Raw genomic sequence first — 15,725 nt, 5'->3', positions numbered from 1 at the left:
ATATAAGGTTTACTTATATAAAAATATAAGTGTTTATAAATACTTTCTAGTATAGAGCCTATTCTCTATCACGGGACGTAACCGCTACACTATAGCTACACCTATGTTCCTACTAAAAGGTATAGAATTACAGAACGTCCTTCTGTAATTCCAGTGTAGCTATATGGCCGTGCCGTCATATTTTGAGCCAGACTTTTGCGGCACGTGTGTCTGTCTAACAAAGCTAGAGGAGGGGGGGGGGGGAAGATCTGGTAAGGCACAAAGGGGTGCAAGCGAGCAACTGGATTCTAGCTTAGTCATCAGCTTGGTCAGCGGGTTTTTACACCAAGGCTGGGGCCTTCGCCCCAGCCGCCTCCAGCCATAACGTAGCAACCAACTACACCTTAATTTACGTATTCCCCTCACTTATCTGCCACAGCAGAGCTTCGGGTCAAATGTTTTACGAGACAGCGGGTGAGCGGACGCTGGATACTGATACCATTACCATCTAGGCCCTCTAATCACGATCTGGGCTAATCTCGGTTAACTCAAGTACGGAGAATTGTCATTGCACCCGATCTCAAAGGGTCAGTCAAGAGCAGAGCCCTCACAAAATTCTCCGTCGATGTGATCTGTCGACTTTTGCACCCAACTTGTTGAACTTGAAGATTGCCAGTGACGCTCGCTCCTTGCTTAGATCAAACACATCTAGACCTGATAATTTGCATTTTTGTGGAAAGTCTCGTGCCACGCCAGCAAGCGATTGCGAGGGGCACAGCGGTGATTATTTTATTCCCGGCTGGTGCATCTAATCTCGCATCTACATAGCATAATCCCTGTTGAATGACTTGCACATTTCTCTCGTGTAAGCCCACCTGCTCCTGTTCCACTTTTGTACTAATCATGTAGTCACGACGAGTTGACGCTCTGGGCCTTTTGTAATCTGGGCCGTGGAGACCGATCCCCGGGGGGTGGGACTGATCCGAGCCCATCGACAGGACAATCTGGAGTCGTGCTGACCATCTCTCCTCCGACAGGCGTCAGTTGGGGGCCAAAAAAGCCGCGCAGAGTCGTCGACTGGTCGTATTTTGCGGCGCCGAGAACCCGCAATACCCGCAATACCGTGCCCCTCGAGCTCCACCAGGGGACAGGCACGAGACGGCGAAGGAATTCAACAGCCGACGGGCGTCCGCAGCGGGAGTCCGGACCGCGCTGCCAACGGATCCTTCCAGACAATTAAAGTCACAGGGAGGGTGGCATCGGACAGGGGCCAGGGTGGGCCGTCCCGCTTTCAAGAGGCATCACGTGACGACCCTTCCGGCGAGGAATGTCAATTTCCCTCGCGAGAACGCCCCACCGAGGGGGGGCCGAGGTCCTCGCCCACCTGGACGGCCTAATCATGCGCAGGGCAGACTCTTGAACCAAACCCTAGCCGGCCGGACCACCGACCACGAAGCAAAGCTGCGCCTGAGGCCCGGGTTCTGCGGTATCACAGTTACAGTATGGGACCAGGGAGATATACTACATGTGGTCATGATGGCGACGCGGGAAGCCTCAGGACACGGACTCGACAACAGACACCATGCCGCCGCCGCCGTTGGTACCGTATGGATGGCCCCTGACACGGGGGTCGGCAGCATGCAGGTGGGCGCCCCCGTGCCCGTGGTAGCAGTGGCATTGCCGCACCACCCCGGGCCTGCTCCAGCTGCTCCGGCCCAGCGGCGAGGGAGGTCCGATGCCACGTGGGAGGCTCACAGGCCCGTCATCAAGGCCCTCTACCTGGACCAGGGCCGCAGCTTGAAGGAGGTCATGGAGATCATGAGGTCCAGCTACGGCCTCGAAGCATCGTGAGTCTGAGCCTGGCACCAGTTACCAGTTGACACCCGCATGTCCTTGTATATATCCGGATGGATGGCTTGGAAGGAAAGCGTCAACCGTGGCTGACTTGCACGCGGCAGGCCAAAACTCTTCAAGGCCCGCATCAAGCGGTGGGGCTTCTCGAAATACATCACCAACAAGCTCGAGAGGGAGGCCCTGCAGCACGTCGTCTCGAGGAGCGGCAGCCTCCAGCGCGAGGGGGCGCCCGCCCACGAGATGGTCCGGCTGAGCAACGGCGCCATGATCAGCCTCAGCAGCCTCATCAACCACCTGGACAGGAAGAGGTCCGCGGCATCATCATCATCGTCGTCGTCGTCGTCGTCATCCCCAACGTCAATATGCCGGCCCCTGCGCCCGCCCGACGGCCTCTGGATATCCGAGGAGATGCTCGTCAACGCCCGCGAGTACACCCTCAGGGAGTACACGGCGCGGTGCTCGGGCGACGAGGACGTGCGCGCCATCCTGCCGCTGCACTTTGGCGACCTGTGCCGGGGCTTCGTGGCCACGCGGCGCCTCCTGCAGGAGGCGCGCATCGAGGACGCCCTGCTGGTGCTGCGGCGGGCGCCCGACCAGATCCGCAGCTCGCTGTTCGGCCCGGCCTCGAGCAACGCCTTCGGCTGCGTGTGCATGACGGTCCTGTGCGTCCGGTGGGAGGACGACTCGGGCTCGGGCGGGGGCTCGCCGGGCGGCGGGGCCATGAACGCCACCCTGCGCGCCCTGCTCAAGTACGCCGCGTCGCTGCTGCACGAGGGCGCCGGGCCCGAGCCCCTGCGGCGCGTCTTGCTTCGCCTCGCAGAGGTCGACGACGCTGTCTTCCGCGCCGCCATGGTGCAGGCCTGGCGGTGCGAGCTCGACACGTGGACGGCCATGATGGAGCCCGGCTGCTGGAACATCCCCCTGCTCGGCGAGTGGCTGGCCTTCGCCGACGCGGCCGGGAGCTTCGACCAGCTGCCGCCGGGCCTCGGGCAGGGGCTCGAGGACACGATCCGCTCGCACGAGGCGCAGTACGGCCGGGGCAGCCTGCCCGTCGTCACGCTGCTGTGGTTCCAGGCCGAGTACGAGCGCCTGCTCGCCGAGAACCGCGGCACCTCCACCGAGCGGCCGCAGCGCATGTTCCGCGAGCTGCTCGGCCGCGGCCCGGAGCTCGACCTGCTCATCCGGTACGCCGCGCAGTACTTCCTCGCCAAGGAGTACCGCGTGGCCGGCGACCGCCACAACGCCGAGCGCTTCCTGCGCGAGGCCATCGACAGCCTGTGCGCGCTCGAGGACCGGCCCGGCCACGGCATGTCGGCCGTGCTGGAGATGATGTTCGACCTCGAGTGCTGGTTTACCGAGTGGGGGGAGCACGACAAGGCGAGAGATACCCGCCAATGGCGCCTGGACATGTGTCTCGCGCAGAAGAGACGGTCCCCGTGAGCAAGGCGCTCGGGGACGGACCACGAAAGCAATGATGATTGATATATACAACCAGAAGATAATTATAGACCTAATGCTTCAACGCATATTAATCAGCCTTTCTGTTGTTGCAGGTTCGTATAACAGTTGAGGTGTCTTGCTCTCGTGTCCATCGTCAATGCAAGTCCCGGTCTCACAGAGCCAAATATACAAGGGCACCTGGACACCTGGGCACCTCTCGTTTTGAGAGCAATTGTTATTTTATTCTAGTAGAAACCCCGGCTTTCCATTCAATCTTTAATCGTCACGGGGACTTGCCATCTAACGTATGGGCATTAGTACCTAGTCGCAGTAGAGTCGTGGAAGGCGAGGTGTCGAATCCAGTCTTTCTCCCGTCCCAACACACCACAGCCACATCTTCCGAAAAAAAAAAAAAAACATGTACTATAACGGAGCCCTCCATTTTGCCTGCGTCCAGTGTGTCGTCCCATAGGACCAGACAGAAGACGTCGGGATGTAGTCTCGGTGTGAGGCGGTCACTTTGGCTTGTCTTTGACAATTTGGTCCATTGACTCACCCTCTCCCACCACCATAGTGTACGCGAGCCTCATGTAGCCTCTTGCTGCCCCCACATTTTCGGGCGCCACCAACTTGTATGCGATAGACAGGTTTCGAAACGCCTGGAAGCAATCTATCCGCACCAAGCCCCACTGTACGACACGGAGTGGGCGTGCAGAAATCACAAAACCGTAAGCTTCAAGTGCTTCCAGATACATGTCGACCATTGCACGTAGCTTTTTCGAGGCTGCGAACACATTGCCTTGGGACATGCGAAAAGGTGCGACCTCCAATCTGACAGCTCCAGGCTGTCTTGCTGCGGGCGAATAGGTCTGATCCAATTCATCAAGCAAGCGCCGGGCCCTGGCGTGGTTCAATAGTCCGGCAGGCGTGGCATGAAGGAGTAAAATTTGCTGCCGGATTAAATCACGGTTAATATCAACCGTCTTGGGCGTCTCTTGTCTGTCGCGACAGAGAGCACAGTTGCACTCGAATCCCCAAATGCTCAGCCGCTCCTGCGTGTCATCATATCCTTCAAAGGCCTCTGGAGATTCGTATGAAATCAAGATTTCCGTCCCTTCTTCGAGGTCTTGCGTAGCACGAAGGATTTGCATGTCGCCGATGTAGCAGGGGCACGCGTTGTAGATGCAGGAATGGTTGACGTGAGAGGTGAATGACCACAATCCGACGGCTGAGCTGTCCAGCCCGACACCCCCCGGACCTCCAGAGATGTACTCGACCAAGCCTGACCGACTGGTCCTCGGTGTAACGAACTTCGTGAGGTCCAGGACTGTTCGAACAATCGATCTGTAGCACCGACACGTCAGATCAGAATCGCTGGATTTCCCAGGTATTATGGTCGACATGAGTACTTACGAGTCGATGACAGGCTTGCCATCGACCTTATCGGTAGGCACTACACTGTCGTTGTCTCCATTATAAAGGTCGGCAAACATCCGAGCGTCTTCAATGTTGTGGAAAATCTTTTGCACAACCTGCGTAAATAGTTCTTTATCGGCGTCCTCGTCCGTCAAGGGTTCGCGGCCATCGCGATCCCTGCAGACGTAACAAAAAGCCTTTTCGCAGACGAGAAGCTCACCAGCAAGGACCTTCCTCTTGGTGAACACCCCACGACCCTTCCCCGGCGACTCCTTGATCTCTACTGGCATGGTGTAGGTGGCGCAGTCAATCAAAGGCGGTGTAAGCTTGGCCTGTCTGTACATGTGCTTGAAGTCATACTGGCCTGTCTGTTGCTCGTCGAGTCGCTTTCGCACGCGATCGATCATTGAGGTCGCGGAATCCTTGGCGTAGAACGACGTCGTCAGTTCCTGAAGCTTGTCAAGGCACTGTTCAAATTTGGCCAGGTAGTACAAAGCGGCGGCCTCACGGAAGAGCCCTCTCTCAGTAGGCCCGGAGGTCGCCGTCTCATTCGACTTGATCCCGTCAGCGAGGGCGGCAGCCGTTCGTCCTAATCGAAGGTTGGCCAAAGAACGGTTGAGGTAGGCCAAACTTGTCTCTTCAGCCGTCTGAGCAACAAGGATGGCATTGGAATACCTGCCAGTGGTGATGTCAGAAATAAAAATTGTGGCACGCACGCGAGCCAGAGTAGATCATGCAAGGACTCACAGGTGTTCAGCCTCTGCCCAAGCACCCTTGCCAACAGCCTCATTTCCTTTGCTCCGCAGCTCGCCACTCTTTGGGAGCGAGGCTTTCCAGTCCATGTTTCGTAATGCATCAGGCATGAGCTCATGGTCATCTGGGAGCCAGGAGATGTCGCCAGGGTGGCCAACAAGTATTTTAGGTATACCATCTGAACCGCTCAATGCCCACGGTTCCTTGATCAGGTACCAGCTGTCACGCCGAAGGACTTGCTCCGCAGGTACAACCTCCTCTGACGGCTGGCAGAATGCCTCCAGGCAGACACGGGCCCGATCCCACCGCTCATCGTCCACAGAAGCTGTCAGTACATCGTTGCAGCGCGTCGCAGGGCGAGTGACGTGAACGGCCGTTCGCTTTCCAGGATTGTGGGAATTGAGCTTCAGCTGACATATTGGTGTATGCTGGAGCTCGGCAGCGGGGATCGCGCAGGGCCCGGGTCGAGGCGTGTATTCCTGGGAGTACGAGTCTTCCGAGCCCTGGTCGGCAGAGTCGTCCGCCATATTTTTGGTTCTAACGTTTGTGAATATTGCTGAGTTGTCTGGTTATGTGTCTGTGTTTCTGTGGCAACTTTGCAGGGAGAGGGATGGTTTGGTTGACGTACCTCAGGCACCCTTGACTCTGTACCAAACGGAAGTGTTTTCTTACCTTAGGTAGGAAAGCGCCACCTGTTCAATCGAAAGTACCAACCTACTAGTACTGGGCAGTGACGGGAAGAGAGATTCAACACACGCACGGGAATGGAGGAACATCCACCAGCACCTGCCTACCTAGGTACTCAAGCACATATGTACCTTAGGACAGGTAGTTATGACAAGCTCTGCCCACTCCTGCCCACTCCGCACCTACCTACCTAGGTACTTAGGTACATATGAAGTTACAGCACAACCTCTTCTCGGGGTGTCTCTCGTACGAGAGCCTCCTAACCTCATCCATACGAGATGGCCTTCCCACTGCACCGCACGGCTCAAAGAAAAGCTGGATACGTACTTCATTAGGCACCTGTAAATGTACGTGTAGATGAGATAGCTACGGATAATGGTGCGCAGGCGAATGAAATGGTATCAAACCCGGGGACACGCAGGCTGGCGACTGGCAAACCGTAGCGTAGACTGGGGTCACCTGAGAGGCACTCAGCAACATGGCTGGCTCTGGCACACCTTCCACGCCACGCTACACTTATGATGGACCACCAATGAAGGTTATTGTTAAGTTTAATTACCGGCGAAGAGAGCCTCCCCACCCCGGAAGGATTGGACTCACATTTGTCCAAACCTCTCGACTGGTGTGACATAACCATGGACGTGTAAATGCCGAGATATGTATAGAGATTCGCACGTGCCGAATAATGCACATGATTGCTCAGTAAACCATCTGAATTTACGGGACCGAGCCCCAATATGACTGTTGTCTGTAAAGAGCATATTTTATTGTGACAAGAACCTCACTTGAATGGTGCCGAAACTCAACATGAGAACGCATGTCAGCAGATGTAGGAATTTGCACAAGTGATGGAGCGGAACATGGCACGGCTTTCGGAAACTCCAATACATGTGTATATAGCAAGCCACGACAACACTGGATCTGAGGTCTCCAAAAGGCTCTTCACTTGCTACCTAAACGCTGAATGCCATCACCGTCTTCCACTTGAATCACGCTGGTGTGGCTCCAGGGCCTGCAAGACGTGGAGACTGCCAACGACGACACGATTGCTCCACCTACACCCTACCATATTATCATCGGCGGCAGTACCTCAGGCCTCGTCGTCGCATACCGTCTCGCCGAGGATTTCGATGTGCGTGTCTTGATCTAGAGACTGGCAAAGACTCCACTGCTGACCCGCGGATCAATTTACCTGCGCGGGGCTGACTTGGGTATTTGCGCCCGCCACCTGCGAGGCTTCGACACCAGGCTGCACCACGCAGACATGCAGGCCAAGTATTTCAAGTCGGACAGCAAGCGCAAGCACCAGGATGCGACCCGCGTGCGGAACTTGGAGGGGGAAAACAAGAAATACACCATCCATAATTTGATAAGGGCGTGCCATCAGCGCGGAACGGATGCTATGATACCTCGGATACAGCGCGCTGTTGTCAACTCGGCCTTGATTGTCCATGGCATGGAGGATCTGCGCGATGCGAGCAGAGTCCAGGGGCCGGCCCCCTACCAACATAGCCTCGTCACTAAAGACTGACTTCTTCTACTAGAATAGCACAATTACACTGGCCAAAGTCGCCCAAGTAGCACAGATAGGGGCCGTGTGTTGCAACCGAAGCGAACCTCCCCCATTTCCCTCTGCCGAAGCAGTCTCGGCCACCCCACCACTTCCAGTCCCCGTCGGACCGCCAGGGCTGGCCGTGCTGCCCGTGGTAGTCGCAATGCCCGTTCCAGTGAATTCTGCGCAGTCTGTTACCCGCGGGGTAAAGTTGTCCATACTCGAGCTGGAGTTGAGGAAGTCGGATACGGCGAGACCAAAGTTGCCTGTATACTGGCCCGTGCAAGTCGAAGCCCACGAGGAAAAGTTGGACCTGGTGGGTTTATGCAGTCAGCACCGAAAAAGGTGCGGTACAATGAAAAATATGTATTCAAGAACAGAAAGTTTTGGGGTCAAGGGAGTGTTGAGTGATCGATAAGTGGTGAGGATGTGAAATATGGAGGCAGTATCATACCGCTTAGTTTGCCACCAGTTGAACCATCGTGTCTCCAAGGCGGCAAAGTCATCCTGGAGAGATGACGGAAGCACAGCAAGGACACTACAAGGTACGCTTGGGACGAGGCCGTATGTGATAGACGCGGACTCCAAGGCGGTTCTCAGCTCGCCTACGGCCTGCGCTTGCGGCATGATGATGGTTGCGGCCTCGCGCCAACACGATAGAGGTGGCTCATCGGTAAGGCTGGGGAGTGGTGGTTCAGGAGTAACAATGGTAACAGTACCCGAAGAGGTGATTTGTGCGGCGACCACAGATATGAATGAAGCCAGGCTGGCTTGCACAGCCAGAGTTGGCAGAAGTGATTGTCTTGGTAGCATGATCCCTAGGCCAGAATGTTGACTGAAGGTGGGCTTTAGGATTTACGAAGATCAAAGTGACAAAATTATTTCTCGATGGTCTCGATTTTGGGGCTGGTCTTTAGTACTCCAGAAGAGGATCATGGCTAAGCAAACCTGGCCAGGCACACAGTCGCCTTGGTGCGAAGGTATTTAAGCAAGACGCCGCGTATGGCTCCGGACGTCTACGCAATAGAAACGAAACCAGTGAAAGGAACTAGCGCGGTGTTGTTGGTAGTCACAGTAGCAGCCAAGGAATCCATCAGACCTAATGTGAATCCTACCATATGAGATCGACAGCCTGAGGGGCTCCTCACTGGCTGGAGCCCATAATCAACCGTACTGCGTAGTGCAAGATCCAGCATTATCTTACCTCATTGGGGACCAATTCTTCCTGTTAGGTCATGACCCAGCACGTCACCACAACGATATATCTTGTCTTGGCAATGGCGGTTCCGAGGCGCCTAGGGCTCCCCAAAAGCTGACGTGGCAGTGTTGAAGCCTCGATACCGGGCTTGCTATACTTCATCAATCGAATTCATGCCGGCATAGACTGCGATCTGTTTAAAACCCTGACTTGAGTGCCATTCCATATTATTCATCATCATTAACTGGTAGAACGATCCTGCCAAGGCAAAATCTGCGTCAGTACCTTAGGGTAGTAAGATCAATGCTTGCAAACGGAACGGCACTCATACGTTGCATCCATTACAAACTTCACTATTCTAAGTTGAACCTATTCTTGTAAGCAGTATGCCAAAAAATATTTAAGTATCTAATATCCTATCTTATATTATGTATCTACAATCAATATTTTCGGTAGCTGAGTCAATAAGACCAGTCAATACTATATATCAATACTAGGCTAGCTGCTACAGGGTTTACTGCCCACTAATTACGCGACACGATCATCAATCCAGAAACAAGTTCAATGTGGGTTGCTTCAACACAGTTATCTCTGGCAGCCGCACCGCATTGACAGATGGCAATCTACAATATCACTGCCAGTTGACGAGAGCTGTGTTGCCCTCTTTCAACCCGGCCAGGCGAACACTCTCCTGCCAGACCCATTCCCTCTTTCGAGCGTCCTTGGACTCAACCCCCGTCTCCAATGGTTCAGATCCGTCGAGATACACGTCTTTCGGCTCCTCGCCGAGTCCCGACCCATTATCAAACGCGGCCCTCACCACATCTCCTGCGCTGCGCTCCGGTGTCCTGATGTCCCCCTGCGGACTCAGCCAGGCAATGAGTGGGAAAATAAACCCGAATAAGATGACGCGGATGAAGAAGGACGAGTGCCGCTGGAGCCCCGTTGACATGGTGCCGGGGTCAACACCGAGGATGCAGATCTTATTGAGGGCGGGGTCCCGGTTGAGGCGGCCCTGGAGAGAGTGCATCATCATTACCAGGAACAGCTTGGAGGCACCATAGCGTCGGAAGCCGCCCTTGAAGCCAGGCTCGTCGGAACCAGACGGCCATTTGCCCTTTGCGATGGTTTCGATGCTGCTCTTATCGTGGATGATGGTCTTGTCGTGGCCCTCAAAAGCCTTGGTCCTGTCGTTGCGCTTGTCATAGGGACTGTGTGCAAAATCAGCGTCTGCATCCTTCTCTTTCAGTGAGGCTAGGTGCTTGCCCTCCAAGATGCACTTACTCGTGGGACTGGCTCCCGATCAGGACGATCCTCCCCTTCTCCTTGTCAATGCTCCCGACGAGCAACAGGGTCAGCAGCCACTGGCTCAGATAGTTGACTGTGAACGTCATGTCCAGCCGGCCCTCGGCTTCATCTGTCCACTGCTGTTTTCCGAAGTCCTGGAAGCCCGCGTTGAGCACCAGGGCTCGGATGGGGGGGATCTGGCCTGCCGCCACACGGGCGTTGATGTCTTCTGCGGTACGCCGCACGCTCGACAAGGAGGCCAGATCGAGAGTGAGGATGTCGTGGGCATGTTCTCCATTGGCGGCAGCCAGGACAGCAGAGAGCCCAGAGGTGGAGGAGCGAGTGGTGTAGAGACCGTGGTAGCCTGCGAGCTCAGTAGAGGTGACTATCTTGTTCACAATGGCGCTGCCCAGACCACCGTTTGCGCCCGTCACTAATTTAGGCACCCATATGTTAGCATGACAATCAGAGGATGACCCCCCGGGAGGTTGAACGCACCCAGAATCGTTCCCTTCGGAGGCACCATCTTCTGTTCTGTCAGAGCTTGACCGTTTGTGGATTCTGTCGATGTGACTGCTCTGAACCGCCGTAACCACTCTGCCACTTAGGTACTTGAGCAAGTGAGGTGCCCCGCTTGCGACTGGACTGGAACGATGAAATCTCAAAAGAGGATTGGCAGCGCTACCAGCTCCTGTCGGCCCCTGGCCCAGAAATCAGACGTCCAGTTGGTCCGCATACTGCGAGTATCCAATCAAAAGCTTGGCATTCGCTGTGTGCTCCGTAGGATCCACAGCCTGCCCAGGTGCACATGCAGGAGGCGTAACCAACAGGTCGTGTGCAGCGTCCGGGTGGCTAGGCAGACCCAACTTTATAAGTGTGTGCGCGGCACAGCTTGTCGCACCGCAACCCAACACCTCATAGTGTAGCATGATCCCGAGGTCCGTTGCAAGAAGGATTTTGTTTCTCCACTTGGAAATGACACCCTAGGTCACCACTCTTGGACTGAACCTAAATACCTTATGTACCTAGGTGCGCAGGTTCATTATCAATCCACATCCTGGCGACATTTGCAGCCCTTGCCAGTGCTTGCTAGAACAAACTCAACCAGATGTTACCAGCAGGATCGATTCAATACTAGTAGCTCAAATCATCAACACCCACCAACAGCCAAGCTCTACTAGGGTCACCCCGAACAATTCGGATTCTCTCGATGATACCCCTGGACTAGACTCTCCCAATCTTCAGAGCTGAGAGCCTTCTAAGGTTGCCGCCTCTAGTTCACTATGAATCCATCCGCGGATCACGAAAGCGATATGGTAGCTTTAGAAAGTTTGGGCGGTGCCTGTGTGAGTAATTCAGTTTATACTATGCTTTCCTGTCATTTTCGGCCCAGTAGTTCTGACTTGCTGAAATCTGGCAGTCTGTCGCTCTCACAACCGTGCTTGGCCAACAGAAGGTGCTCACTCCGGGAACCACTGCATACACCGACGCTCTCGAATCCTATTTCTCGGTCCAACAAGAGTCGATGCGACCAGCCTGTATTGTGTCACCGCAAAATGTCCAAGACGTCTCAATCGCTGTGAAGAAACTGGTTGAGCTGCACGACCAGGGGCAGTCGTGCCTGTTTGCCATTCGCTCAGGCGGGCACACGAGCTGGGCGGGCGCCTCCAACATCCAGGGCGGTCCAGTCATCGATCTTCGTGCCCTTGATGCCATCCATCTCTCCTCGGATAAGTCGACAGTTGAGGTTGGAGTTGGCGCTACCTGGGGCGACGTATACTCGGCTCTCGATCCTGTCGGGCTGAGTGTCAATGGTGGCCGAGCCTCTACACCTGGTGAGTCTTGACACATTAGTCGATGCAGTTTCTGGCAAAATATCCCGAACCATAACACCATGACTGATTTCTGACTCTCACAGGGGTCGGTGGCCTGACGCTCGGCAGTGGTGTATCTTATACTTCACCGCGTTACGGCTTCACCTGTGACACAGTGACAAAGTTCGAAGTGGTGTTAGCAGATGGGTCCATTGTCGAGGCAAGTGGGAGCAACAATCAAGATTTGTTCTGGGCTCTCAAAGGCGGAGTCAACAACTTTGGCAGTGAGTAAACTCAGTTTGCCCCCTCTTTCTGAATGATTTCGATGCCGACAACGGCTGTGAATAGCTGCAGCACGAAGAGGTTGCACGGAAACTGACAGCGTGTAGTCGTCACCCGAGTCACTCTGCAAACTTTCCAACAAGAACCTGTGTGGTCCGGTACTTTGTATTCCCTGGGTACTTACGCAGACGACGTCATCCGCAATTTCGTGAACCTCAACTCCGCTACGTCCTACGATGAGTATGCCTCGGTCATTACCTCTTTCGGCTACAATGCAGCATCGAACATGACCACTGTTGTGAATCTGCTCCAGTACACCAAAGACGTCGCAGACGACGCACCGCCCGCATTTGAAGGCTTCTTGGCTATACCCACGATTTTCAAGGACACGAAGGTTGCGAGTATGAGGGCTACCACCGATGTAACAGCCACACAAAATCCGGCAGGAGTTAGGTGAGTTCTATCTGCATCCTCTTCCCACAGAGATACAGACGTGATTCTCATATGGGCAACGCAGATCTTTGACTATGGCCACTACGCTCGTGTCCACTGAGACGGTCCTCAAAGCCGCATACGCTGAGTGGGAGGCATCCTACCCAGCAGTGACGAATGTGACCAACGTCTTCACTCTCATCCTGGAACCCCTTCCACCAGCGATCTACAAGCGCCATGCCACGGAAAACGCACTGGGCCTAGGTGACCGCACGGACTCACTCGTCATAGTTGAGTTGTTCGCCTCCTGGACGAATGCCGCCGACGATGCGCTCGTTCAGCGCACCTTGCATGACCTGCTCAGGGCTATTAACAAGGCTGCGGAAGAGCTGGGTGCCCTGGACCCATATATCTTTGCAAATTATGCTTACAAAGATCAAGACGTCATGGGAAGCTATGGCGCTGCCAGCCTGAGTAAACTGAAGCAAGTGAGGGACAGGGTTGACCCGAAGAGAATCTTCACAAATCTGGTCCCCGGCGGATATAAAATCTTGGGATGATTTTAAGCCGCCACGTGCAAGCACTTTTGCATGGCCCATAATGTAGTCCTATTGGGAACCAATGAGGTTTAGATATACAAGTATCTAGTTTCGCTTCTATTCCGTATAACTACATCCGAAGACATACATCGCCTTGTCATATAGCGGTCAACGCTCAAGACATTTCGCTTCTAAAGATGATACAACCGATACAGGCTACACGATACGTACTCTACCCCAATCACTTTTTGGAAAATGCTCTGGTCCGTCCCATTGATAACCGGTTGCTGTTCCAACTCTGACCATCTCCCCAGAACCTTCGTCCTTCGGCGTAACAACCACAGCTATCAAAAACTGGGTCTTGACCACAGCTAATAGGGGGATCAAAGAGTACTCCCCCCCGTCTTTGATTTGGTATCTCCCGTCGTTATGCCACCACAGCTTCAGAGAACCCGCAACGACCGAGCTTCCCTCAAAGCCAGCTGGAATTTTGGTGCAATTCAAGTCCACGAAGCCACTAGTAATCGGACCTGTCGTAGACGGGCCGCGAAGGGCACAGTGGGCGTCCAGCACTGCCGCTAGTGTGTGTAGACCCTCTTCGCTGTCACGTGTCACCTCGCACAAATCGACCCCATAAGAAACAGGCACGTCCAAGGATGCCCAGGACCAGGTAGGGGCCGTCCAATTCTGGCCTTCCGCGTGGGCGGGGGTCCCCTCGTCTAATACATGCCAGCACATGTCGGTAACGAAAGAATTCTCCCATAAACCTGCCCAGTATCTTTGCCGGGTTGCTTCCTGGAACCTGTTTGCCAGTCCGGAGAGCGCAGGCAGCTTGTCGGCGCGGAACGAGAGCTGCAAGTGGGAATATTGTTCCACCACCTGGCGCCACTGCATTTGGACCAGATCCGCAGGGAATTCGCAGATCTGAGAAAACTTTCCCTTTTGGACTTCGTTCTCTCCATGTTCAGCTCCACCACACTCGCACGTGCGGCAGTGCTGACAGTCCCAGAACAGCTCCTGCCTACCGAGATAGAGCGTCCGGGGCGATAACATACGCTCCTGATACACCCAACCTCTCGTCAGCAAAGGAAAATCAGGATACAACTCGATGTTCGGGTCCCTTGGGAAGTGGTCCAACCCATAGGTCATGACGGGTCCAATCCTGACCCCATCCTTGGGTGTGTTGAAGCAGCCGCTGTAAACAGAATCTGCCGACAAGGCTGCGATAGTAACAAACGAGTTGCAGTAAATGTCAGCCATGCGTACAGATTCTCTGTTCCAATCGGCACCGTCATCTCCTTTTTGGATGATACACAACGCATCGACCCATAGATACTGTATTCCAAGCTCTTGGCAGAAAGTAATAGCGTCTTGCAAGGTTTGTGGTAGAGATTGTTTTTCAATCCCTCGCCTGTGAGATTCCAGCGTCTCTGTAGTTGTCATGACGAACTGTCCTTTGCCCCAGCAGTAACTGAGACACGCATAACGACCCCTGCTGCCCTCTGTAAGCCTGATGATGTTGGGATCGCTCAAGTCAAGGACTCTTGTTGGTAGATTTGAGTCCAAATTAGAGGGGCATTCCTTGTGCTGTTCGAGGCAGTCGGCCAACCAGGTACGAGCAAGAGAGATGGATGAGGGAGAATTGGTTGATTCTAGAAATCGAGGGCTGCCTGTGAGGCTCCATGGGTTTGAAGTTCCTGTCCTCAAAAGTCAACAGACAGGTAGGCTGCGCGTGGCTAAGGACACTTCATGACCGACCTTCGATGGCATAAAATTGCACCCGACGGCCACGACTCATTCCCCTTTCCCACCCCCCCTGAATTGACAGGAAAGATGTTCCAGACTCGGCTGAGGATATCAAGGAGACCCGAAGCTCGCCTCTGTACGGTTTCTTGTCGGCCATCGGTTGGGGGAGGCCCCACTTCTTACTTGCTTCAAAAACCAAGCCGCAGGTGTCACAGCCGGCCGCGCACTCCCTAAACAGGGCCACCGGGATCCCATCGGACGTTTCGAGTCTCTGCAGTAGAACACAGCGTCTAGATTTATCGGCATCGCTGTGCGACAGCGACGGCAGGCGTGTTGTTTTATGGTCGGCTTTTGATGTAGTGCAACCCATGGTTGACCTGCCCGATGCCAAAAAGACCCTTTCAAGTTGTGGATGAGGTCGCCGAAAGAGACAAGGATAACCAACCATCGAGGGGTGCTACCGGTTATTAAGTTTAGTGTGTGGCCCGCGTTCGTGTAGGGATGTTGGTCCATCTCGCCAAGCCAACCACAGGGCGTGGAAACGTGTCACAGTGGAGACGGTACAGACCTCAGCACCGCCCAGCGCGCGAACTCCCGCTGCTGCCTGCTGTAGCTGAGGCTGCATCTTGCCGAAGACTTCAAGCAGAGGCAAATTATGAACCTTGGAACCTTATCGAGATAATTTCAATGTTGGGCGACTCAGACACAAAGATATTGTCTCCAAACTTAGCCGAGTAGCTCTCTTG

At 54.5% G+C, this 15,725-nt stretch overlaps 4 protein-coding genes across 4 annotated transcripts; 2 read left to right on the top strand and 2 right to left on the bottom strand.

The window, feature by feature from the left end:
• Positions 1-1,307: 1,307 nt before the first annotated feature.
• KVR01_012787 (uncharacterized protein) lies at positions 1,308-3,369 on the top strand. The gene is made up of 2 exons (XM_044794905.1): positions 1,308-1,826; positions 1,938-3,369. The coding sequence occupies exons 1-2, from the start codon at positions 1,513-1,515 to the stop codon at positions 3,271-3,273; spliced, it is 1,650 nt and encodes a 549-aa protein (XP_044638258.1). The 5' UTR covers positions 1,308-1,512; the 3' UTR covers positions 3,274-3,369.
• Positions 3,370-3,788: 419 nt separating this feature from the next.
• Positions 3,789-5,969, bottom strand: KVR01_012842 (uncharacterized protein; the record flags this gene model as incomplete). Its single annotated transcript, XM_044788551.1, has 3 exons — positions 3,789-4,617; positions 4,687-5,364; positions 5,437-5,969. The coding sequence occupies 3 exons, from the start codon at positions 5,967-5,969 to the stop codon at positions 3,789-3,791; spliced, it is 2,040 nt and encodes a 679-aa protein (XP_044638313.1).
• A 3,324-nt stretch (positions 5,970-9,293) lies between these two features.
• Positions 9,294-10,966, bottom strand: KVR01_012782 (uncharacterized protein). The gene is made up of 3 exons (XM_044792133.1): positions 10,665-10,966; positions 10,164-10,599; positions 9,294-10,090 (listed from the first exon to the last, which is right to left on the bottom strand). Exons 1-3 carry the CDS (start codon positions 10,690-10,692, stop codon positions 9,511-9,513), a joined length of 1,044 nt encoding a protein of 347 aa, XP_044638253.1. The 5' UTR covers positions 10,693-10,966; the 3' UTR covers positions 9,294-9,510.
• A 133-nt stretch (positions 10,967-11,099) lies between these two features.
• Positions 11,100-14,388, top strand: KVR01_012820 (uncharacterized protein). The gene is made up of 5 exons (XM_044794881.1): positions 11,100-11,512; positions 11,587-12,001; positions 12,085-12,264; positions 12,370-12,715; positions 12,780-14,388. The coding sequence occupies exons 1-5, from the start codon at positions 11,450-11,452 to the stop codon at positions 13,252-13,254; spliced, it is 1,479 nt and encodes a 492-aa protein (XP_044638291.1). The 5' UTR covers positions 11,100-11,449; the 3' UTR covers positions 13,255-14,388.
• The last annotated feature ends 1,337 nt before the right edge of the window (positions 14,389-15,725 follow it).

Source organism: Diaporthe batatas (genome assembly GCF_019321695.1).
Source record: "Diaporthe batatas strain CRI 302-4 chromosome Unknown Contig00021, whole genome shotgun sequence".
NCBI lineage: Eukaryota > Fungi > Ascomycota > Sordariomycetes > Diaporthales > Diaporthaceae > Diaporthe > Diaporthe batatas.
This window is presented reverse-complemented; position numbering and strand designations above follow the sequence as displayed.

Bases quoted from the DNA above. Each gene is read 5' to 3' on its own strand.
- KVR01_012782 (XM_044792133.1), bottom strand. From the start codon at position 10,692: ATGGTGCCTCCGAAGGGAACGATTCTGG. The intron at 10,600-10,664 runs GTGCGTTCAACC...TGCCTAAATTAG, and splicing joins TCCGAAGGGAACGATTCTGG to TGACGGGCGCAAACGGTGGT. The intron at 10,091-10,163 runs GTAAGTGCATCT...TTTTGCACACAG, and splicing joins ATCGGGAGCCAGTCCCACGA to TCCCTATGACAAGCGCAACG.
- KVR01_012787 (XM_044794905.1), top strand. From the start codon at position 1,513: ATGATGGCGACGCGGGAAGCCTCAGGACACGGACTCGACAACAGACAC. The intron at 1,827-1,937 runs GTGAGTCTGAGC...TGCACGCGGCAG, and splicing joins AGCTACGGCCTCGAAGCATC to GCCAAAACTCTTCAAGGCCC.
- KVR01_012820 (XM_044794881.1), top strand. From the start codon at position 11,450: ATGAATCCATCCGCGGATCACGAAAGCGATATGGTAGCTTTAGAAAGT. The intron at 12,002-12,084 runs GTGAGTCTTGAC...TGACTCTCACAG, and splicing joins TGGCCGAGCCTCTACACCTG to GGGTCGGTGGCCTGACGCTC. The intron at 12,265-12,369 runs GTGAGTAAACTC...GACAGCGTGTAG, and splicing joins CGGAGTCAACAACTTTGGCA to TCGTCACCCGAGTCACTCTG.